Below are 24,793 nucleotides of genomic sequence, written 5' to 3'. Positions count from 1 at the left end.
CATCGCTGGCTGCAAGCTTGGGTACCCTGCTTGGGTCTGCTGGCGCTGGAATAAAAGATTTATCGCGAGGGTACTACAATGGTGAGCTCTGCTGCTGTTTAAGTGATAAAACAGTGTGCCTGCTCGGGGAAAGGGATCGCGCGCGTCCAAACCGCGAGGCCCACGTTGCGCTCGCACGGGGAATCGCGCGCGTCGCGTCCCGAGAACGGGTCCGCGCGCGGCTCGCGTGGGGCGCGGTTCGGGAGCACTGTTTTATCACTTAAACAGCAGCAGAGCTCACCATTGTAGTACCCTCGCGATAAATCTTTTATTCCAGCGCCAGCAGACCCAAGCAGGGTACCCAAGCTTGCAGCTAGCGATGCTGGAATGATTATTTTATTTGATTTCATTTCATTTTGAGTCATTATCGGCTCACCTATTTAGTGAAGACCTATGAACACATGTTAAGTGGTTTGGTTTAAAAATGATGAGAGCTACAGTGTGTAGCGAATGATGTTCACATTTGTCCGTTCTGCTCTATAGTATTCTTGCAAAATATATGGGTGCAAGAAAATAAAAGGAAAACGAAGAAGACAATTCACTCCTGTATGATGAGCGCTGCGTAGAAGCACGGCGCCGTTTTCTTTGTGGAGGTATAGCGAACGCGCATTCCTTTCTTTCTTTTTTGGTTCGCGTCGGCCGAGTGGCGATATCCTATTACATCCGGAACGAGGACCTATCGCTTTGCGATCGCATACAAGAGTGAGCCATCTTTTGACGATGGTAGGATAATTATTGACCTGAGGAATAATATGGATTTATGTGGTTGTGAGAATAGACTTTGTGTTTGTGAGTGTGAAAATGTGAGTGTGTGTCTGTGTATGTGCGCGCGCGCCCGTCCTGAACCAGGGATCCCACTTGACAAGTAAGTTCTTTGTGTGTGCTTTTTCATGTGACACGAGTGATACATTTATGTACCATTGCGTGGAATAGTGGCTTAAAAAATAAGGGAAGCAGCGCTTGCATTGCTATCTGTAGGATAGACCGAGAGCGTTTTTAATGGAATTACCTCGCGAACCTGGTGAAGTCTTCGTTTTGGGCAGGCTATTTTATGAGAGCCGGTCCTGTTGCGATGCATTTGATCGCTTTCCTGAAGCAGCGTGCTTTGCTCTTGTAGTGTGGTTTACGCCTTTATCAGTAGAAATGAATAGAAGTGTTTGTTTGTTTGTTTGTTTGTATGTTTGTTTGTTTGTTTGTTAGTATGTGTCTGTCACGTTCGTAGCGCTGTTCAAGCTTTATTTGCTTTGCAAAAATTCAGACTTTATGGTATTAAGCTGTTCGAGTAGAAGTGACTGTCCCTGCTCGCTTAAGATAAATTGTGTATCCCTGCCCTGTGCTTTCTTCACGCAGGGACAATGCAAATGAGTATTTAGCATTATGCTATAATTATCTGATAGCAGAAATGGGTGTCTTTGTCACAGTTTATTAGCGTGTGTGTCGATATTTTATTTTATTTTTTTTTTCTCTTATTGCTATGCGAGCAAAAGTGCGTGTAATTTTTCGCTGCTCTTTTCTTATTTTCTCTACTTTTATGTAGAAGAAAGCCTCCTGCGTAAAAGCTGAATAGTGTTCTATCAGTGGAAGTGGGGTTGTTTGTTTGATTTTGTTGGGTGTTCGATATCTTGATGAAGTAAGCAGTGCTTAATTTTGCAGGTTTTTGAGCAGAAATGCTGGTATCTGAGCACGGAGTAGAAATTGCTATATTTCTCTGCTCCCTAAGAAACTTTGTACGTCGTTTTCCAAGCAGACCGCGTTTAGTTTACGCGAAATGAACTTATGTATGCTCTATGATGATCCGCTGCAGGCTTAGCCCTTTTCCCCGATCACCAGTGTTTTGGCATTCGATGTCGCATGTCTAGACTTGTTCAGTAGTGTCTTTCTTGCTGCAATTTTTACCCTTCGCTGATATCTTGTTGCTGTCATGTTGTGCTAGCCGCGTAGCGATAAGCGGTGATTCTCCGATTATTCCTAGGCGGTGCGGCTTAAGCCTTTTCCCTGCTCACTGAAGGAAATTTGTGTATCCCTGTCCTGTGCTTTCTTTACGCAAGGGTAATGCGTCTGTGTATGTGGCACTATCATATACCAGACATGAGTGTCTTTTTCTTGGTTTATTGGCATATGCTTCAGGTTTTTTAAGTCAAGCAAAAGTGCGTGTAATATTTCGCTGCTCTTTTTCTTATTTTCTCTACTTTTATGTAGAAGAAAGCCTCCTGCGTAAAAGCTGAATAGTGTTCTACCAGTGGAAGTGGGGTTGTTTGTTTGATTTTGTTGGGTGTTCGATATCTTGACGAAGTAAGCAGTGCTTAATTTTGCAGGTTTTTTAGCAGAAATGCTGGTATCTGAGCACGGAGTAGAAATTTCTATATTTCTCTGCTCCTTAAGAAAATTTGTACGTCGTTTTCCAAGCAGACCGCGTTTAGTTTACGCGAAGTAGAAAAATGAAGTTGTGTATGCTCTATGATGATCCGCCGCGGGTTTAGGCCTTTTCCCCGATGAGCAGTGTTTTGTATGCGATGTCGCATGTCTGGACTTGTTCAGTGTTGCAATTTTTACCCTTCGTTAATATCTTGTTGTTGTTGTCGTCTTGTGTTAGACGTTGAGCTTCGTAGCGATGTGCGGTAACGCTACGATTATTCCTGAGCGCTCCCTGTGTTTAATGCGTTGTCCTCTGTGCGTGCATGCGTGTGCTTTTTTTCTCCTGATTTGTGACGTCATCGTGGCATGTCTGGACTTGTTTAGCAGTGTTGCAGTTCTTCCCGCTGCTAGTATCTTGTTGGTGTCATGTTGTGCTAGCCGCGTGGCGATGTGTGGTGACCTGAGGTCTTAAGCCTTTTCCCTGCTCACCTAAGGAAATTTGTGTATCCCTGTCCTGTGCTTTCTTTACGCAAGGGCAATGCGTCTGCGTATGTGGCACTATCACATACCAGACCTGAGTGTCTTTTTCTTAGTTTATTAGCATATGCTTCAGGTCAAGCACAAGTGCGCGCAATTTTTCGCTGCTCTCTTCCTCAAATCACCAATTTTACGCAGAAGAAAGTCGCATGGTGCAGCTGAGAAGTGGGTTTCTCTGATTGTTTGTTAGATGTTGTTAGGAGCTCGGTATGTTGAGGAAGTCAGCTGTTAAAGGTATGCGTGAAGAAATGCTTGCATCTGAACGCAGGATAGGAATTCCTGAAGCACGGCACCCTCAGTGTAAATTAATTATTTTGGATATGAGTCTGCTTCCCTGCATGACAAGGCTGAAATGGGAAGAGAGAAAAAATTGGAGCGCTTCATTAGTAGCGATCCAAGTAATAGGGCAATTATAGTTTCCATAGAAAGTAGAATTTTAATGGGCTCCTAAAATTATAGTTTAGTTGTAGTTTTTCTAAACTGCAATGCAATAATCATTAATATAGTATAGGAATGCTATCGTGTTCCCGTAAAGGCGTTCTGTCTTGTGCTTTGGAATGCGCGAATAGAACTTTGCTCCCAGGCTTTTCCCGCCTTTATGCTCGCAATGCGCGAATGGAACTTTGCCCACCCGGCTTCCGCGCCTTTTTTGCTCGCAGGTGTAGCCTCAGACACCGAATGTGTGAGCATAGAAAGGGTCATGTATTACATAAGCCTGGAGGTGATGTTGAGTGGTTTCACTTATTATTTTAAAAGAGCAGTGGTAGTTTACTGTAATTCTAATGACCATGATGAGCCTTTGGGGTGAAAATCGTTAATATGTAGGGTGCTTTTTTGTTGAATTTTACTGAGAGAATGAATGTCATTAAGAGTAGGACAAAGGAAATAATCTTGCGATTCAATAAATAATAGGAGTCTTTGCCGGTGTCTTCTTCAGACAGGATGTGATGATGTCACGCAGTCTGTAGCAATGCGTTGACCGTTACTGGAAAAAAGTGTGGCAAAATGGTGTGTATTGTCCTGGGCAGATTTATGATGAGCACTGTTTTTGAATAAGAGGAGTGCGTGTGCTTGGAAATAGTTTGATGCTGGTTTCCTTCTTTGTTTCTTGTCGCTTTTTCCCCCCTTGTTGTCTGACAAACATGCGCTGACATGCCTGGGCTTGCTCTGACATGCTTTCCTTCTACATGTAGTTTTTTCTTTTTGTACAAGGAATATTCTTGACGATAGTGCTGCCTTGAATGGGAATAGTGCTATTCTTAATACTTTTGCGATTCATTTAGTTCAGAGAGTAACCGCGAGGGGGACAGGTGTGTGATTTTATGTCTTGCTGCACCATTTTTTTCCCTGTACAGTAAGACTTTGGGAATGAAATGCTATAATCTCCTCTCATATATGGTGCTCTTCTGCAATAGTTCCCTATGCAATCGTTATAGAAGAATAAAGGAAATAATCTTGGGATAGTGATTCAATAAATAACAGGTCCCCTATCTAGAGCGTAAGCGTTCTTGAGCCACGCACCTGCATGATGACGTCATACCGTGGCTTCACTGCAGGTTGACCTTGTCTAGAGGAGCATTAGTGGAAAAAAACTGTGTAGCCCTGAGACAAATAGGATGACGTCACGACCAATGAGAACGGCCTGCAGGGGGCGCAAGGATTCACTTCTCTCTTGGACACTGACGGGTCTCGACACGCAAATTCTGCTCCTGGCGTTGGCCGTCAGTGGAAGAGCGTAGCTTCGGTGGGGTTCTGTCTGCCTCTGATGGGGTGCGGATGTGTGGTTCGTCACTGGTGAATGGTGTTCGACGATGCAGGTGGATTTTGTGACGAGCGGATTTACAATGAGGGAATGCTGTGAACGGGAAAAATGATGGTGAGTGTCTTTTTCACTCTGTTCAAGTGTTTGTTTTCCTCTGTTGCCCAGCAGTCGTACAATTTGTGCTGACATGCCCCGATATGCATGCTTTCCTGTGTTGACGCTTAGTATTTTTTTCTCTTTTGACAAGGAACATTGTTGTCTTGACGATAGTGCTGCCCTGAGTTCTGCGCGCGTTGATTTGTTGAGTGCCTAGTCCTCTTATTAGCCGTTGATGGAGTTACATGTTAGGATGTTTTGTTCTTTTGCAAGTCTCATTTAGTAAGACTTTGGAATTCCTTCGATCAGCTTTCATGCATGGTGCTCTTCTGCAATAGTTTCCTATGCAATCGTCATAGAAGAATAAAGGAAATAATCTTGGGATAGTGATTCAATAAATAATAGGTCCCCTGTCTAGAGCGCACGCGTCCTTGAGCCACGCAGGTGCATGATGACGTCATACCGTGGCTTCACTGCAGATTGACCAAAGGAGCATTAGTGGAAAAAAACAGTGTAGCCCTGAGACAATAGGATGATGTCTGGACCAATGAGAACTGCCAGCAGGGGGCGCAGGAATGCTCTTCTCACTTTGCCTCACGACCAATGAGAACTGCCAGCAGGGGGCGCAGGAATGCTCTTCTCACTTAGCCTCACGACCAATGAGCAACGAGAGAAGAGGGCGCAGGAATGCTCTTCTCTCTTAGCCTCTCGCAGGTGGCAGTAGGAGCGCGCAGAGGGCGCTACGAGCGCGCGCATGCGTAGCGGCCGCGGAGTGGCGCTTACGTCAGTCCACCTCTGGCTCTCGTTGGGAGAAGACGTGCGGTCGTTCGCTCCGTCGTCACTTGATCCCTGGCTGTCGACGAGAGCAGTCGCATCGGTCTGCGCTCCTACTGTGGTGAGGTGATTTGTTGTGTAACTAATGCTTTCGCCAACTTTGTTCCCGCTTTGTTTGCGATTTTCGTGCCAGTGCTGGTTGCTGTTGTCCGGGCATACCCGCCATTTTCTATCATCTTCTGCCTTGGGACCGGGAGTAGCGCTGGCGTGATTCTTAATAATTTTGTTGTGAGATTAGTTGAGAAAGTAACCGCTAGGGGATGCAGCTGCGGGGCTTTATACAGGAGAAAAAAAACCATTACGAGTCAGTTTCTGCCTGCCTCTCGGATGGAGCAGTCGCATGGTTCTGCGCTCCTGTTCTGGTGGGCTCATTTGTTGTGTAACTAATTTTTTTTGTTGTTAGCTATTGATGGTTTGCATACTCTTGCTTTCCCAGCCTCTGTATTACGAGTGTTTTTCTCCTTGCATGTCCAGAGCTGTCCTAACTTGCCCAGACATGCCATGATGACGTCACAGCTGACGTCACAGGATGTCCGGAACTGGTGCTGCGATGCTTTGCAACCTGCCTCCGTGCTCCGTCGCCCAGCGACAGTCAGCGGCCGTTCCGGACCACTTTCTTCAAGATGACGTCACTGATCTTCAACGATACTCCTTCTCTCCACTCTATCTCTGTCTATTTTTTTATTTTTATCAGCTCAAGTAGCCGGAAACTCACACAGTGGTCTGGACGTGTCTTAGATGATCCCCAATTAGTGTAATGACTCCCTGAATGATCCTAATTACTGTGGGGGCTCCCAAATTGCTCTAATTGCTAATTAATGGCGTCCAGACGAAGATGTGAGTTTCCGGATACTTGAGCTGATACATTACTACTGACATAGTCATCTAAAAATCTTACTTTTGTAAAATAATACCAGCAATTCTCATGATACATAATTACTGCATTTCGGCTGTTGCTGCACAGTTTGCCAGGCCAAGCGCTCTGTGGTCTACCCAAGGATCTTGGAAAGCAGGGACTCCGATGGACATAAGGTTGTTTCTATCAATGACGATATATCGCTGCGCCTATCCCGAACCTCCGTGTTCGCTCAACCCCTGACACTTCTGTCGTATGAGGGAGGTGAACTGAAGAAAAAGATGGCAAGTATAGCTCGCTGTGTATTAAAGTAGTCTTCTCTGAGCATTTTCAGACAATATTTTCCTAATAACCTTCCGTAATAAATTAGATCATTTTGCTATTTACGTCACAGCAAAATCTCATTTAGCAGTGGTATAAAATTTTGGCTCAGAATTGCATACGAGGCGTGTACAGTCCTTTCGGTTGCCGAAACCCGTGCCACCAGCTCTCGTTCGCTTTGTCACCCTAATCAATGCACGGCGCACGGACCGCTCGGCCAGTTGTTCCAATGGATTATTCTGAAAACAGGCTTGCATCGCTTGCCACAAGGCTAAGATCACGCGTCACACCAAGACCAGCGGTTTCAGCACCTTCACGTCGACCTAGCTATTAACCCTTTTGAGATTAAAGCAACGATAAGGAGGAAAACGGAAAACAGTTCTCTCGCAGTGAGGCGGCCAAAAGCGCCGCAAGACCGCAGGAGACGCTTTGGTGTTCCTTCTCCCGTTTTCAACAAATGGGGCAAGAACGTTGTCATTCGTGATGATGGTTGGCTAGGAGCGTGCTATGTGGTGTAGTTAATTTTTACGAGTGTAGCCTACTACAGGTTTTCCCTCCAGCTCCCGTGGCTCAGTGGCTAGCGTGCTGGCCATGTCACGTCGAGACTGGGAGGTACCCGGGTTCGAATCCCGGTGCCGGCTGTGCTGTCTGGAGTTTTTCCTGGGTTTTCCTCAGACGCTTTCAGACGTATGTCGGCACGGTTCCCTTAGAAGTCGGCCCAGGACGCACATTCCCCCAGGGCCTCAGTCGTGACGTTGCCCACATACGTGACGCCGACAACGGCAAGCCCTATCACCACCACAGGTTTTCCCGGCGATTTTAATCCAAGTGCTAGCTAAATTAATCCATGCCCCATAAAGTTTACATGGCACATGGATTAAATTCGGTGGCGCTTGGATTAAAATCGGCGGGAAAACCTGTAGTTCACAGCGGTGGCGGCGCATTCGTCATTATCTATGATAAGAGCACGCTATCTCATCTACGGAACCACAGAACCGCCAGCGCTGTTTACTAGTCGCTTTGATAAGTAATATTAAAACATCTCTTGTGGATGTTCCTAATCTTCCGTCGCCCCTGTGCTTGAACCAGGCAGATGAACACGAAATTGACAGCCGGATAGATGATCTAAAGAGCGCATTGGTGCACTGCTCCGCGTAAGAAATATGTAAACCGAAACCCATTAATTACTCGGAAAAATCACTAAGTGTCGACGCAGTTTTTTTCTTGCAATATTTTTCGCTGAACGTCCCGATGCGTAAAACAGAGGTTCCGTACGCGTGCGAAGTCAAACTTAAAAGTTAGGATGTTTACTTAATTAGTGAGCGTATGCAAATGAGCCGCTCACTACTCAGTTCATAGCCGATGTCCCCAGGACCTTTACCAAAAAAATTTCTTTGATGGCGCCACCTGTTCACGAGCTATCCAGCCGGTGGATTTTCGTGAAACACCCTGTATAGGTGGACGAGGAAAAGTTACCTTGCGACGCTTGGCGTGCGATTTCTCTCTTTCTTTTCTTTTTCGTTTTATACTAAAAGCGAATTAACAGAGAGCGCTTTTGATCCACTGAGCTCTGGGTCCATCACTTCAACTGCGTCACTCCGATCGACGGCGCGCCGCAAAGCTCTAGTTTCATACGGAACTGTCATACAAACAGCTGCTTATTTAATCTTTAGAGCCAGATTAATTCAGAACGCGGCACATTCCTCATGTGACGCAAAAGACGACTTGAAAAAATCTCTAGAGTGTATAGGGTTTATTCACTGACGTCACCTCGCCGCCATACTGTAGGTCCCTCGCAGTTATGTTCCCGCATTCGTTCGCGGCCATATGCTTTTTCGATGACTATTAACGTCGAAAACATGGAAATTACTTGGATATGCTACAAATCACACAGCACAATAACTTTGAAACAGCAAATATACGGTGAGTACGATATGTGTAACGGCTTGTATGAGACCTACAATATGGCGGCCGAATGCAGCACATCTGCGTGCTAGCGACAGTGGCGGTCTCCCGCGGATGAAGTCTCATGTGAATAAACCCCATACGGCGCCGCCTCGAACTGTGGAAACCTTGCTATCAGTAAGGAGGAAAAGGTCTCCAAACTGTTTCGGTTTCTCTTCTCTGGACCCACAACCCACGATGTGCCAGGATTAGCGAGAACTATTCTATTGAAGCTATTAAAAAAACTATTCCTACAAGGAGCGCAGAATTTCTCCAAATCAGGTAAATATGAAGAACGAAAGCCTTCCCCTCGGAAGGCGACTTTCTTGCTATCATAATCAACATAGCTATTATCATTACTGCCACCACCATCATCTTAATACGTTTCATGCAAAGCGTCCGCCGACGCGAATTTAAAAGTTAGGATGTTTAGTTAATTAGTGAGCGTATGCAAATGAGCCGCTCACTACTCAGTTCATAGCCGATGTCCCAAGGATCTTTACCAAAAAGAAATTTCTTCGATGGCGCCACCTGTTCACGAATTATTCAGCCGGGGCATTTTCGTGAAACACCCGGTATAGGCGATGCCGTGTCTATCACGTGTTCACGAGAGGGAACATGTGCTCACGATTTTATGCACAGAATAGTACGCACGGGGAGTAGAACTGCAGCGGGAGGAGAAGAAAAAGGATGAGAAGGAAAGTGTAGTACGGTACGCTCGAGAGCTGACGATACACGTTCTACCTCGAAAAGGAACATCCCGAGATGTAGCATACATAACGCAGTGGTCAACAAGGCTCTGGCAGTGCATTATTAAGTCACTAGTCAGGAAACATCCACAGCTTCTGCAAGATACGAGCAAAAAGCACTTTCAAACGTGAAAATCTGACATCTTATTGCCTCCTGCACACGCTTACATTTTTCGCCGCTCCATTTAACAGAACACGATCACTGAAAATGTACGTACCTTCTCCTTTGAAATCATGGCATGCATTTTGCCTTCAGATTAACATCGACCATATCGAAGACAACCTCTACCGTGACCTTGAACACCACGCTGCTATTATAATACGTGAAACGTCTGCTGGAACGGAGCTGGTAAGATAACGGCGAATTCAGGTTCTAACCTGGATTAGTTATGGCCATCATGATAACTGTGATTATTAGACGTCGGCAACTTATCCCTGAGTTTGGGGTGAAGACGAGGAGACGAACAAGCAAACGTACCGCGCTGGACAAAAGTTTACCGAACATGCTCCGGCGCATTCCTTATTCCTCAGAGTGACACGCCAGCAGCGAATGGTAACCTACGGACTTGCAAACAGGTGACTGGGTTAGCTAGGCACATGTCTAAGTCCGTACGGTCTCATTCGCTGCTAGTGTGTCACTCTGAGGAAGGAATGCGCCGGAGCGTGCTCGGTAAACTTTTGTCCAGCACTGTCCAGCACAGGTTGTGTTGTACGTTTGTTTGTTTGTTCATCCGTTTGTCTCCAACCGAAACTCAGAGATATGTTGCTCACGTCAAGTTTACATCAGCTCGCTTGCATAATCCTTTTATCCTCAACTACTAATATTATGCCATCTGCTACTCGTGAAGTGCTTCTGAACAGCCATACACCAAACATCAAACCGTTCGGTTGACATTGCCTTTGCAGCAAGGAACACTGAAGAATAAATTCAGGATCAAATCACTGCCATTGGAACCCCGCGTCAATGGACAGGTGGCCCATGTGTTGGAAGAAATGGCGGACGACGAAACGCTCGGCGCGTTAGATCTCGGTGACTACCAAGGTCATGGTAAGTGGTACATCTTCGTTCGCTTCCTGAAGAACGCAATTAATTTATTTGTCTCGCTTAATAACCTGAAGCCACGAAAAGAAATTGAACAGTTCACGGCATGATAGGGCATTATCGTAAATATCAGCCATGGAGATATTCTCATCGTGGAAGTGGAAGAAAGTCATGGATGCAGACTACTTCATAGCGCTTAAAGCTGTATAGATATGTATGAATATAGAATTTGTTTAATTAACTATAAGATTAAACTAAATAAATACGAAGACTGAGAAAAATATCTGACAGGGACATCTCTCAGTCGTAGTTACAGGCAACAATGTCAAAGTACTTAAAGAAAAAGCACCCAAACCCAAAGGGCAAAATGCTCTGTCTGTAACAAATGATATCAGAGCATTCAGTGCAACTTTTTTAGAGCATCCTCCATCTTTGTTCCAAAGAGATCTCGCGCCAGTCTTCCAGACTTGTCAAAGTTTGACAAGTCTAGATGATCCGCTATGCTTTCCCGGGATCTCTTTGCAACATCCAGCGCAGACTGCCTGAGGAGTGAGGGCCAAGCGCCCAAACCGCTACCAGTATTAAAGGTACTGTAAAGCAATAGAGCTGCCATATATAAAAAAAAGAAAACATTATCTATTCAATAACATGAGCCCCCGGTAGTCTTACGTCAGAATTTTGGTCCCAATTGCGCTCATAGTTTTTCACAAAATTAAAATTGGAAATTACGGCCAACACTGTGTGGAAGTCGCCACCAACAGCGCATTGCTCGTCAAGTACGGGGGCAAAACTGCTTTGCATGCGCATACCACTGTGTCTAAAACAAATGAAGTCGACTACGTGTCGGCAGCGTAGTCATCATGAGCAGCAAGCCAGTCGGGAACATAGATCACTGTTGCTTGACACAGTGAGACAATTTTCCACCAGACGGCGCCCCGAGCCGTTTCACCCCAGTGCAGTGTATTGAAAGGGAGTCTGCCATTAATGGGACCTGCATATACCTTAGACCCCCCCACTTTTTGAGGTATCTAGCCAACCACAGGTCGAAATACTGTTGTCTATTATTACATCCATCCAGTAGTTATACCTCACCCTTATTTACTGGGTGCCACCATGTTGGAGAAACTCGATTGCTTTGGATTGAAACGGATATCACCGGTGACAGACCCAAACCTGAGCTGACCCAAACGACGGGTCTTGCGCCCACTTTTATCAACGCCATCTGCACGGAGAGAGGCATGTTGGGAAGGCTCAGAATTGCAGAAATGGTTTCTGGCAGAGGTGACTGGCTAGGAGAGCGGTAGTACCGATTCTGTGTAGCAGATGGCTGCCGGTATGAAGTTTTAAATCACGTAACAAAAGTAGATTGAACCAAGAATGCGCAAATATGTATGTAATAGCTCAAATTCAATGATATAATGGAAAATCTTACGCATCAGGGGCGTCTTTCTTGCTATTTTCTTGGGATCGCGGTCTTAACTAGGCTTAATATTAACGAAATATCTCATCTTCGCGTAAATAATGATGACGGAGCGGAAGTTGAAGCTGATTTTGCAGATGCGTACGTGAGGATATATACTCGCAGCATGAAAGTAAAGTAGTCTGTGATTCTTTTTTTTTTTTTTTTTTCACGAAGTTTCGGCTTCGCCGTTCCAAGCACCATCCTCCATTTTGGAGAAATTTTTGAGTTATGGCAGTCTCCATGGAAAACGGCAACCAATGAAATGCGCTTAAGTTTGATGAACAGGTCGAGCCTCTTTTTTAGGCTCCTCCTAATGGCCAGCCTCCGTTTTAATACACGGCACTGTTTTACCCCCAATTTTACTTGCAAGTTAGAAACATTTAGCGTTCCCTGTCTAATGTATAGACGGGGTAATGTACAACGTAATGTAAAACTAATTCAGAGACAGACCACTTGGCGTCGCTCATGGTCATAGGTGTCTCGCTACGTGAAACCCCAAATGATCATTGGAGTGTGTTGGAATAGGGAACCGGAGCGCTTTTTTCGGAGCCTCAAATGAAGAAATGGTGTCTGCGCCACTGCACATACCCAGAACCCAAAGCTCGCTTTGGGTTTTCGGACCGCACGCTATTTTAGGCCCTGTGCTATGTAGGCCCTGTCTAATGTATAGCTCTTTGTGCTGAGTTTACAAGCAACAAGCTATTAAACTACATCGCCAACATCTGTCTTCTGTCTGTCTGCTGCTTTGCCGTAGCTTTAAATGGGCAACTATTCTGTGCCGCGGCTCAAGGCAAGTGCGAGGGACAGAGTACTACGGATATGTTCTATGACTGCTTATGATCGCTTTGCGAAATGTGTTGGCTGTTTTGAATTGCCCCGTACACCAATTGAAGACATGTTTTGCTTTTTCGTTTCATGTTACAATCGACGCTACAGATCCCATTGATGAAGAGGGTAGGTACAAATCTCCAACGTCGCTCTTGCAAAAATGAACAGAAAGTAAACTTTCTCTTTGTTAGTAACCCTGTGGGGGTATTTTATGTACCATGGTACAAGTTGCTCAGACATATCGTCCTCTGCGAGGGGCTTTGAAATGAGACTCCGCACCGAATGCCTGCTGAAGTAACACTGCGACATCAATCCATATAGTGTGCTGCTATAGTAGACACGATTTCTCCTCCCCAAGTGGCACACATAATTAGAAAACGAATATTGCCCTTTAAGTGATTCGGCGCTCCTCCACAGAAGGGGGGTCCGGCAACACTGGGCTTCACCGCAGTGGTATTCTTCACGTGCACCTCACTGTGGGTTCTCTTCTACCGGTGGCGAGTACTTTACAACGAAATCGAGCAAGCAGATGACTCGTTATCCATGCCGCGCGACGAACTTACCAAGCCCGTGCCCGAAACTACGCAGACAACCGACGGCCCACGCGAGACTACCTGTGACGTCACGGGAGGCTGAAGAGGGAGCCTTCGGGAGTTGCGGTTTCGATATAAGTTTCCATGCTCTTTTGACAACTAAAGAGCCACCGACCGCCAAGCCAACCTTGTTTCCCATTTGTGAAAAAGAATCTACCGAACTTATTTACACAGTCACTGTAAGAAGTTCTAATTGTCCCGCAGTCTCCCTTTAAATGCCGTATGCTGAGATTTCAGTGCACGTTAAAGAACCCTCAAGTGTGCAAAACTAATTCAGAGACAAACCACTTGGCGTTGCTCATGGTCATAGGTGTCTCGCTACGTGAAACCCCAAATGATCATTGGAGTGTGTTGGAATAGGGAACCGAAGCGCTTTTTTCGGAGCCTGAAATGAAGAAATGGCGTCTGCGCCACTGCACATACCCAGAACCCAAAGCTCGCTTTGGGTTTTGGGAGAGCACGCTATTTTTCGAAAATGGCGTGAAGTCACAAAGCTGGGTTCCATGAACGTGCTATCCGCAAACGCAGAGCTACCGCACACACGGCATAAAAATATGTTATGTGTCTGCTTACCATCCTCTGGCGAAATGTGTTGGTTGTTGTGAATTACCCCATACACCTGACATTTGAAGACCGATTCGCACATGCTTTGCTTTTTCGTTTCATGTCACAGTCGGCGCTACAGATCGCATTGAGGAAGACGGTAAGTACAAATTTCCAACCTCGCTCTTGCGTTATGAAATCCCTATTCTATTAGCTGTGCGCAGGGAGGAGGAGGAGCAGGAGGAGGAGGAGGAGGAGGAGGAGGAGGAGGTGGTGGTGGTAGTAGTAGTAGTATTAATTAACTGGAAAAAAGAAAAAAAGAGGAAAGACTTGGAGCAGGGAGAGGCCGCCACGTGCATTAGAGCGCTGGCATTTGCATCAGCTTTGTCTCATGCATCCATATTTAAAAATTATCGTAATTACCTAATAGAAACAGACGAAACAAGCATGTATACTTGTGAGCCCAAACTATTGAGAAAAAAAATATATGTGACAAAAAGAAAACCAGAACTTGCCTCAGAAAGTTGCTGCAACAGCAACAACAACTTTGGTTTGATGTTGATGGATGGGCTATTTCATCGTAAAGCAACAGATGCTATACAACTGCTTATTGTACAGCGTATCGTAAAGCGAAATGATAACTGATCATCCACATGCTGGTACCTGACAGTCGAATTGGATCTGCATTTGTTCCTTCCTTTCTGTCTGTGTGAGGCAAGAGCAGGAAAACATTATGTGAAATAAGTAAATGCTGTAAGTAAGAATGGAAGTCAATAATGTGAAGTTGACAAAATATGAACACACATGAAACTGTTCTGGAAAAAGCAGTCAATTTTGAGAGCTTGAAATAGCTAAAAGAGCTGTTAACACGGAACTTTTGTCAACCTGTTTTAAGTTATGGGAGAACCTATGGTGAATGGGAGTGATCACATGGAACTGGTTTGAGGCTATGCCACCCACGATGCATCTTGACCTGTGCAAGGAGGTAGCGTGCGAGAGCTTTTGTTTTTTACGGGATAGCATTATTGCGTTACCCTCTCGGAAGTTTCTGCGGTCTGCGCCGAAAACTCAGCTCGGCCGATAGATGGCGCCACGAGAACCGTGCGCACAGGAGCAATTATGGCAGGTAGTCAACGTGACTCCTCCCCTTCTCATAGTACCGGGTGTGTTTGCTACGTGAGATTATCACGAGACAGCTGCGGGCATTGGAATGCAACGTAATACTGCAACCGAAACTGCCAAGGCTGTGATGCCAAGGGATGTGATGCCTTGCTTCGTCGCGGGGTACGTGGGCATGCCGACGTGAACAAACGGTCGTTCTCGGACTTCTGTTGGTGGCCGTTGTCTACGCGTGGCAGTAAATCCAGCTAGATCTGCCGTCATCCCCACAGAAGCTCGTTTATGGTCCCCTAAAAGGATACGGAACCTTGCCATGTTGTGCGACCTTCAAACTCATTGAGGGACTGAGCTATGGGCTCGCGATTCCTCGGCTTGCACGTCGGGCAACTACGTTGCGAGATGGCTGTGTGTGCTACTTAAAGGAGCGCTGAGGTGACCCCCAAAATTGTTTTCGTTTTTCGCTGCAGAGTGTACTGCAACAAATAAAATGAGCTCCTGCTAAAGAACGATGAGCATGTAGGTGACCTGCAGCGCGAGCATGAGGGCTGTGTTCAGCACACCTTTCAAAAAACCGCTCTTCGTGAAAAGAGCGGACAGAGAGAGGACGTCGTGACGGAACGTGATCCCCCGACACGTCATCCATGACGTACAGCGGCACAGCTCAAACATGAATAAGCGGCGCGAGCTCTGAAATGAAGAAATAAAGAAAAATGAAGAAAAAGGGCTCGGCGCCTTCTCCCCGTCACGCGAGGATCGTGTCGTGTGTCCGCGGCTGCTTTCTCGGACTGCCTTTGTAAATTCAATTGCGCAGCTATAAACACCGCACAATATTTCGCATGGGGACTCCTGGTGGACAGCATGACAGACGAGGCAGGGTGTCGAGCCACGTTAAATATCACCTCATTGCTCCTTTAAGGTATTCATGGTGCGGCCAAAAAGTTTGTTTCTTCACGCCAAACCCCAGAGCGCGTTATCCCCTCTAGCATTACATGGAGTTATCCTCTCCAGCATTACACCATAACTCATTGCAGTTCTGCTCCTACATTTGACCTGATTATTATCGCTCACCCAGTCATTACAAAGCATTACGTGCAATTTAAAATTATCCCCGCATTTTTTGCGTAGTCCGACGATTGCTCTCGCTTTGCTCCTCGTTGCATCAGGAAAGAGACCGCTACTTTTTTTTCTTTTTTTCGTGCTTTAGACCGTTCAGCCGACAAGCCTGTTCCGGATACGGTGTATGTCGAACTACTAGTTCTATCCGATCCAACCCACATGGTGGATGCGAGTTTGTCGGAGTTAATAGACTACTTGGCGGTCTATTACACAGCGGTGAGCTCATAATTATAGCAATAACTCAAGTACTGAGAACTGGTTATTTTGAAGGCAATCTCATGGTCACTTACACATTTTGTCGCGTTATCATTACAGATGAACATGTTCTATATGCTATTGACTGAGCCAAAGGTGGAGCTTCGTGTCGTCGGTATACTTAATTTAAAAGTAAGTAATTACTGATTAGATTTTAGTATCCGGATGTGATGTGATGTGACAGAAAAAGAAAAAAAAAGGGGGATTTAAATCGCGACAAAGTCATGCTGACTACCCCAGACCACTTAGCCGCAGTTCGTATCCGGGGTTACGACGAGTCTGTTTTTTTTTTTTTTCAGCTAAACTTGTAGGGTTTATCTTCGACGACGCTCTGTTACTCTGCAGTGTACAGTGCAGCTAAAGCTCCACAGCAGCTAAAAATTTAACTAAAGACATCTGAACTCTATTAGCCTGATGCCAGTACCAGCCACATATACGTACACGTATCTAAGATGCGTACACTGTAGTCAAATGGCGTCTTCTTTAATGTAAAGGCATATTTCGCTCCCTAAGCCAATTGAAAGAAATTTATGTGGCAGGAGCATTTTACTGCAGATAGCTCTCTTGTTTCGCTGGGAATCGTTGTATTTCCAACACTATCTGTATTTTGTCGTGAGAACATGCAGCGCAGGTGTAGATACACAAGGAAGGAGAATGCTAGAAAGCCTCTCATCCGCTCGCGTCACGTTGCATGACGTTCGCCTTGGTGTGGTCACGTAGGAGCGACAATGACAGCCAACCGGAGGCCGCTGACTGGCCTAGCTTGGCCAACGTCACCTAGATACGCCTCCTCTCCCTCGTTCGCCATGTGGACATATAAAGTCAGAATTTGTCTACGACGAATCGCCGTTCTGCGAATTCAAGAACTCGCAAATGATTGCAACTAGCTTGGAACCTCTAGACCTGAATCTGTAGACGAAAAGTGCAACAGAGTTCCCAGAAAACCAGTCTTAAGAAAGACATGGGACCGTTTTGCGCTTTATTTTAAAGTTTTCCCGTTTAGTACACGGGGAACGTTCAATCATTACTCGCAGACGACGGTGGCTCGTCTCCATGGCTACGACCGCTGAAAGCTCGTTCGTGATTTGCTACTGCTGTTGAAAGCAGGATACTGATTGGCCGACTCTTAGTTGTTACGTCACGTCGACGAGTAAGCAGACTTTCTCTATCTATATATGGCTTGTGTTGGTTTGGCCAGCCGATGGGCGAGAACGCCCTCGTAACGACACAGTGTTGTCACGTGACGTTGCGCATGCGTCTGTATGCGCGGGAATTTCAAATTGTTTGGGGGATATGCTTATCGCGTGGACGCGCCATCAAGTGCTTTGCCACGTCGGTAGTAAATTACACCGCAAAAATTCACGCAAATAACGCAGAACCTTGGTAAAGTACGAAATCTACCACCATTTCCAGCAAAAATACACGATCTCAACCTTCAACAGCGATCTATCCCTTCACACATCGCTCCAAGTTACCCAGGAAAAAAATAAGAGAATGTTATATGCATCGATGAGGAACCTATGAAAGTCATTCGACTCTGACATCACGGCCGATGTCTCTGTAAGTGAGGCTGCCGCAGAACAAGTCACGTGCTTGCGAGAACGAATTGGACCGGCCGAAGTTAGACACCGAGGCTTCTTGAAGCGTTTGTATTTCGCTAACTGTAGGACAGTTGAAAGAAATTCTTTACTGCTCAATATTTTCACCTGCTGCAGTGCAATGCGCGTACAATGTAATAAAAGCACATATGTATGAACGAAGGAAAGTTCGGAGAAACGTTGGACTCTCTGTGTCTCACACGATCAGCGTTCCTCAACAATGTCAATATCATTCACACAACAGCTAAACTAATTTACGTCCTTTAAGCCTATTTCCGTCCTTCACGGCGTTTTTCTTCGGTGATTATTTTCGAACCCGTATAAACAGAAGACGCAATTTATTCTTAAAATCCAATAACCAACCAAAAAGTGTCATGAAATCGGCATGCAGGAAATTTTGACGTATTGAAACATCCAGTTTTGAGAATTTTGAGAATGAGAATTTCAGAAATCGCTGGTTTAAAAGACTATGGAAGGCACCACGAACATATCTTTTTTGACGGCATGATAAATGATATGAACACACTACGTTCGGGGACTGTTATGCAAAATATTTCAATTGGGAAGCGCACATTTCCTTAAATTACCTCCGATACATTTTTTTTTTTTTTTTAAGAGAGCGCGCAGTAGCAGCCAGCTCTCTCCCCTTCTTCTGGCGTGTTGTGATGTCAGATCATTCAAGCACTTTTATTGGCCGCGTCTGCTACATCGCGGGAGCAATGCGACTGGTCGACTGCTCTGTGTCAGACGTGAAGAGAAGGCACGTGCCTCACTATTGGACAAGTGAAATGACGTCATAGACTGGCAGGTGAGAGATGGAGCATCAGGAGCAAATTCTCTTGTGCATATAAATTTATTTGCTTCGTCCGTAACGGAACCCTGAATTTGAGGGGATACAAAAACGACACAGTTTGTGTGTCCCTTCAATCTCTGGGAACCGTTATGGACGTTTGTCGTCACCAGCTCACCTGTTTCCTCCCCGCTCTATCAGTTATTTTGTTCCTTTCATAAATTGATTAGAAATTCTATTGCGGGGACACGTGGTGGTGGCGTGCCCCGCTCCCGCCAGGCACAGCCACTTCAAAATAGTGAGGGTGTTGAATGCAGGCCTGTTGTACATAAGAGTCAGTACGCATCTGCCAGAGCGGCGATTCCAACCACTTCATCCATGAGGCGGCGAAGAGAGACCTGGTTCACATATAGGTGCAGGTGCTCCGCAACGGCCGCGTGACAGCCCGTGTAGACCACGCATGGTGCGACTGGGACTTCTCCATCGTGCACGTGAAACGGATCATTACAAAAGCGTATAGTTTTGATTTAAACTCCTCAGAATCTACGTAGCATGACAGCAGTCTTATGCCACACGTATAAACGCGTTCCAAAGCCTCAATTTCATGGCCTGTGTTCAAATGCTGATTGCCACAATCATGGGAATTCAGACATCCGCAGTCACTGACATAGTCATATCGTGCTAGTAGGGTGTCTTCAGGGTGTGCTTCTATTGTACACCCATTTTATACTCGTAAAACAGCCTTGCAGCTTCACGAGGCTGTAGCGAAGGACGTAAATGAAAAAAAGTGGTGTGTTATCCGCAAATTGCACCCCTTTTACTCCCTAAAGGGTGTAAAACACTTTACTGTGTAGATGTGAAGACATTGTTGTTAGGTGTAGACCATAAGATAGCTACATTTACAGGTTTCTCGTCAGTGGAAGCTTTTGCCGAAAGTAATATTTTGCATATGTATGTGTGCGACAGAAGTCAATCTCGACTGAAACGCATAACAATCGTGTTCAGCCTAAGAACGGCATCTCAGATGCTGAAGGGAAGCTCTATAATATATGTTTATGACATTTAACTATGAAAATATCTTGTATGAAGCATAAGCATGCCCTGAATATAACATGGAACGTTTCAAATACTGCTTTTCTAAGGTTGAAGAAAAAGATTCACCCGCAACGCATTTCGTAGCTTGAACAGGACTATAGTATACGCTACGCATAACAATATATAATAAAAACATACGTGCCATACGCGCCCTTGTGCAATTTCTCGTCTCGACGGACCTCTTTGACACTCTGTGACGCTCTTTGTTTTTCGTGATTTTAACATGTGAACTCTCCTACACTGAACAAGAGATAAACTGATGTTCTGAGGCTGGAACAACATAGAAGGGACAGATACAAACAAAGCCTCAAATTGCCTAAGAAATCAACGATGAAGGATGAAAGTCACTGAAAAGGTTAGCCAGCTGTAGGGATCGAACCCACATCTTCTGGATTACCGGCTGGAGAGGCGTGTTAGCCTAGCTCAATTGGTAGAGCCCTGGAACGGTAATCCAGAAGATGTGGGTTCGATCCCTACAGCTGGCTAACCTTTTCAGTGACTTTCATCCTTCATCGTTGATCTCCTACACTGTTGCCTTTGGTGTCAAGTTGGTGGTGATGTTTTCATCTATTCCGTTTCGAAGTGTATAGACTTGTGTAGTTTCCCTTTCTTCTTTTCTGAACAACGCGTCCTGAAGTAGCCAGTCTCGAGTAGCTTGGGACTAACATCTCTTTCTTTTTTTCTTTCTTCTTTTTGAAATCAAATCAACAAAAACATAACCTATAACTACTGGAATAATGCACGACACACACGATATAACATAACATTACACAGCTGCACAATAATTACAACAGGCGTTCGCGCAGCATTCACACCGGACCTGTTGTGTCAGTGATACGTCAAACGATGTAACCTATCTCTTTTGTCCCTGCAGGAGCAGCCACCTTATATGTATACAGTGAGAAATAAACGCGGCCAACTGGTCCTGGTGACGGGGCAAACGAGCAAGCGTTTCGTTAACTTCTTGAACGATGAGCTGGATAGCGAAAAACACTACGACGGCGTCGTATGGATGACCGCGTAAGCATGCCTATACACACAATCGCGAAAGAGAGTACATACAATACTGCGTTTCCCCGAGGCAAATTGCGTTGTAAAAATACCACAGGCGCAGCAGACAACAAAGCTTTCGTGAGTGGTGTTCGGAAGATCATGGAATTTTTTTTTTCACATTATGGTTTTTCTAATCGAGGACTAGCAAAGATTAAAAGATCGACCCAGAAGATGTGTCCTCCACAGATCACCGCAGACCAAACAAGAACTATGCACAGTATCACAACAGGAACAGTTGGAAAAATTAGTTCAAAAATCCGTTTTAGCCCCGCCTGCTAGGTTGTCGCAAAGAAGCGCGCGCGAAATGTGCGTCTAGGGGAGAAAGTGTCCCCGCCTTCATTTGTTTTGCCTTCTTTGTGATACGACGGTCGTTTTGTTTTCTTTGTGATAAGATGGTTGTCACTGGCATCAAGGTCAAAGCGGGGGAAAGAAAGGTAAAACAAGATGCGGGAACGCTTCCTCCTCTCCCCGCACCTTCCGTGCGGTCTTCTTCACGACAAATCAAGCAGGCGGCGCTTAAGCGAAATTTCTACAATTTTTTTTTCGACTATATCTGTTGCGATATTGTGCATAGTTTTTGTTGGGACTGTGATTATCCGTGGAGGACTTCATAATTCTGTATAAAAAAAGAGATTCGCTTGGCAATTTTCGAAGTTCTATTGAAAATAATAAATTTCCCTCAATTAAAAATTGTTCAAAGCCTTCCTGAATCTTGGCAAAAGTTTCCAGAAGGTAATTGCCGAAAGTCCCACAATCCCCCACGAGTACGTCGCCAGTTAGATTTTTTATTACTTTAGGTGAAACACCCTGCATATACAGGGTGTTTGCTCTAACGTGTCCAAAAATTATATTTAAAGCGAGCGATAAAAGAAAAGCAAGTGGTACTTTTCTGCTACTTGAGTAAGAAACAGGTACTGCTTCACTAGTAGCACCTTTCTCAGTGATGTAGCGGAAAAGTAGCGCTCGTTTCTCTTTTATCGCTCGCTTTAAATAAAATTTCTGGATCCTGTATAGCACTTAGCTTAGAGCACTTAGAAACACATACACTACGTGCAGCCAAAGAGCTTAGGCTACGATTTCCCCCTATCTACTTCACTGGCTTTGCACTGGGGTGTCAGTGGTGAGTCCCTCACCCTGACGGGTGGATATCACGTTCCACGTGACCTTCTGACGGCACCCACTCAAACGTTGTCTGCCTGCGCACTACTAATGAGGCCCAAAAAATGCCGAAACAGCTGTCGAGTACTGGCATGGCGACGCTTGAGCCCTTAGACACACATACACTACGTGCACCCAAAGAGCTTTGGCTACATTTTTTCATATATGTATATATATATATATATGGTGTCTTTTTTTAGGAGATACAGATTTTTCATTAAAAACTATAAGGGCTATAGACACACTGTTTTCACTTCTATCATCTCTGGGCCGGCGGACGTTCTTGGCCATGTGTTGCTGGACCGTCAAATGACTAATTACCTAAAAACGTTAATTCACTTTTCAATTATAAAAGCTACGAAGTTGTCCCAATGAGAACATCTGTTCCTTTCGATTACCTGATATCGTACAGCTTGGGACAAAAGTTTACGGAGCACGCGAGCCACGTACTTTTCCTTCGGTGCGACACCCTAGCGGCTGCCGGAAGCGGGTGAGTTCACTGTTTCAAAGGGGTGGATGGATGCGCTGTTAGCGACACACAGTGGTGGTTCCAGTGTCGCTTATGCGTGCCTGGGAAGTACAAGTTACCGCTGTGTGTCGCTAACAGCGCACCCTTCCACCCCTCCGCAACAGTGAACTCACTCGCTTCCGGCAGCCGCTAGGGTGTCGCACCGGAGAAAAAGTACGTCGCTCGCGTGTTCCGTAAACTTTTGTCCCAACCTGTACCCGTTTTCAGAACAAAAATTCGTTCGGTAGATCACCCGCGAAAAATTCGTGAAGGAACACCATTTTTTTCTTTATTTTGTTCATTGGGCATCTTCAGGGACCGTCTTTCCTTTGCCCCCAATGTGGAGAGGGTGAAAGAGCACACCGTCGCCTCTTGCGTCCTGGAAAAATATTAACAGAAAATGCAACAAAAGATAAGGGCAGTTCCGATAGCGTCACCCGATACACGTGTTTTTGTTTTGTTTCCGCAAATTAAAACTCATCTTCCAGGCATGAGGCGGCACTGTGGCAGCATCTTCGACGCATGAGGCTCCTTCACCATATCACATTGGTGATGAAGGAAAGACGCGTCTCCGAAGATGCGCAATGAACAAAATAAAGAAAAAATGGGACTCCTCCACGAATTTTTGGCAGACGATCTACCGGACGGATTTTTGTTCTGAAAACGGCTACGATATCAGGTCATCGAAAGGAACAGATGTTCTCATTGGAACAACTTCGTAGCTTTTATAATTAAAAGTTAATTAACGATTTTTAGGTAATTAGTCATTTGACGGTCGAGCTACATATGGCCAAGAACGTCCGCCGGCCCAGAGAAGGCAGAAGTGAAAACAGCATGTCTACAGCCCTTATAGTTTCTTTATGAACACACCATTCATAAATGCTTTCACTTTCGCCATTGGATTACTCGACGGGGCTGTAACTAGGAAGCCGTATTTATTCTCAATTAGTGAGCTAATTAACACAGATATTTCAATCAACTTTCTAATTATTGGCTTTAGGAAACACGTTGCAATCGTAATATTGAAACCTGGTCTTCACACGATGTGCTCAAACCAGATCAGGCTTTGATATTGCAAATGCAATGTGCTCCCTAAAGTCAATAATTAAGAAGTTGACTAAAATTTATCTGTTAATTAGTTCGCTACCCGAGAAAAAAGACGCTTTCCCAGTAGTAGCCCTGTCGAGTAACCCAAAGACAAAAGTAAAAGCATCCTAAGCAAGTCTCCCTTTTATGAAAACTTGTTTCAGCTAAAAAGAAACATCCTGTATACATAACATTGATGAAAAGAAGAGACTGCATGCATAAACCCAAGTCTAGTTCTGTAATCCCCCTTTTACACGGGCAGTCTTCAATGAGGATTGAAACCAATACTCATTGAACTTGAGTGCCTGAATAGTATAGCTCCCATGTGTGGTGGAGTCACACTCTGCAGAAGCGAACCCTGCAAAACCGTCATTTTGAGGCGCACCTTTACCATGCATGAGTGCTGTGTTCCCGATATGACCCACTTTTTCAAATCTACTGTGCTATGTATTTACTCATCTCTAAAATATAGTGTGTAGCTACAGTTCTGCGACCGCATCGCGAGCTGTGCGTGGGCGTCACGATGGTATTGAATTCTACCCGAGAAACGTCATCATGACGTTGGTAGACAGATTGAAACCGAAACAAAGCGGTATGGGAGGGCTGGGTTCCAAGAATGGCACTTGTTCACTGCCTCCTATTGAAAGTACAGCAGGACGAAGGTCGCGTCCCTTTCAAGGACCCTCGTAACCCCCTCAAGACTGTGACTTTCGGGCGCGATCTTGTTCGCCTCTAGCTTTGAGCGTAGTTCAACTCTACCAAATTGGTGGCGCTGTCGAACACTATGACGTCATTTGTTTACAAACAGGGAGAGGTCTATCCATAGCAGACGACGCGATTGTCTTCACCCTACACAGAGGGAGCTAGTATTCAGACAACTTACATTAACATATGCACATAGCTCCACCAAGTGTGCAACGTGTCAACCTCCCAGGGCGCTTTAGATCCAATGCTCTTTGACGTTACACGCCTGGCGGTGCTACGCGTATGCTCAATGGCCATTGGTTTCAATCCCCATTGAAGGCTGCACGTCTAAGTACAGTTATTTACACCC

The 24,793-nt window shown here is 45.3% G+C and overlaps 2 protein-coding genes and 1 long non-coding RNA gene across 3 annotated transcripts in view; 2 read left to right on the top strand and 1 right to left on the bottom strand.

Moving 5' to 3' along the window:
- Positions 1-24,793, bottom strand: part of LOC135398612 (leukocyte elastase inhibitor-like) — a 208,054-nt gene that overhangs the window by 153,039 nt on the left and 30,222 nt on the right. The window lies entirely within an intron of this gene.
- LOC135378150 (A disintegrin and metalloproteinase with thrombospondin motifs 15-like) overlaps positions 1-24,793 on the top strand; it is a 56,843-nt gene that overhangs the window by 7,514 nt on the left and 24,536 nt on the right. The window contains exons 2-9 of the mRNA XM_064611060.1: positions 6,588-6,763; positions 9,750-9,842; positions 10,400-10,541; positions 12,934-12,951; positions 14,092-14,121; positions 16,285-16,412; positions 16,512-16,583; positions 20,809-20,954. Coding sequence (XP_064467130.1) covers positions 6,588-6,763; positions 9,750-9,842; positions 10,400-10,541; positions 12,934-12,951; positions 14,092-14,121; positions 16,285-16,412; positions 16,512-16,583; positions 20,809-20,954 — 805 coding nt within the window. The remainder of the gene's footprint in view (positions 1-6,587; positions 6,764-9,749; positions 9,843-10,399; positions 10,542-12,933; positions 12,952-14,091; positions 14,122-16,284; positions 16,413-16,511; positions 16,584-20,808; positions 20,955-24,793) is intronic.
- LOC135378151 (uncharacterized) lies at positions 757-6,578 on the top strand. Its single transcript, XR_010418284.1, has 3 exons — positions 757-904; positions 4,488-5,684; positions 6,098-6,578. It is a non-coding gene; the product is annotated as an uncharacterized LOC135378151 (long non-coding RNA).

The sequence above is a fragment of the Ornithodoros turicata genome, chromosome 1 (assembly GCF_037126465.1).
Source record: "Ornithodoros turicata isolate Travis chromosome 1, ASM3712646v1, whole genome shotgun sequence".
In the NCBI taxonomy this organism is placed as follows: Eukaryota; Metazoa; Arthropoda; class Arachnida; order Ixodida; family Argasidae; genus Ornithodoros; species Ornithodoros turicata.
The sequence above is the reverse complement of the archived record's forward strand: the minus strand, read 5'-3'. Positions and strand labels throughout refer to the sequence as shown.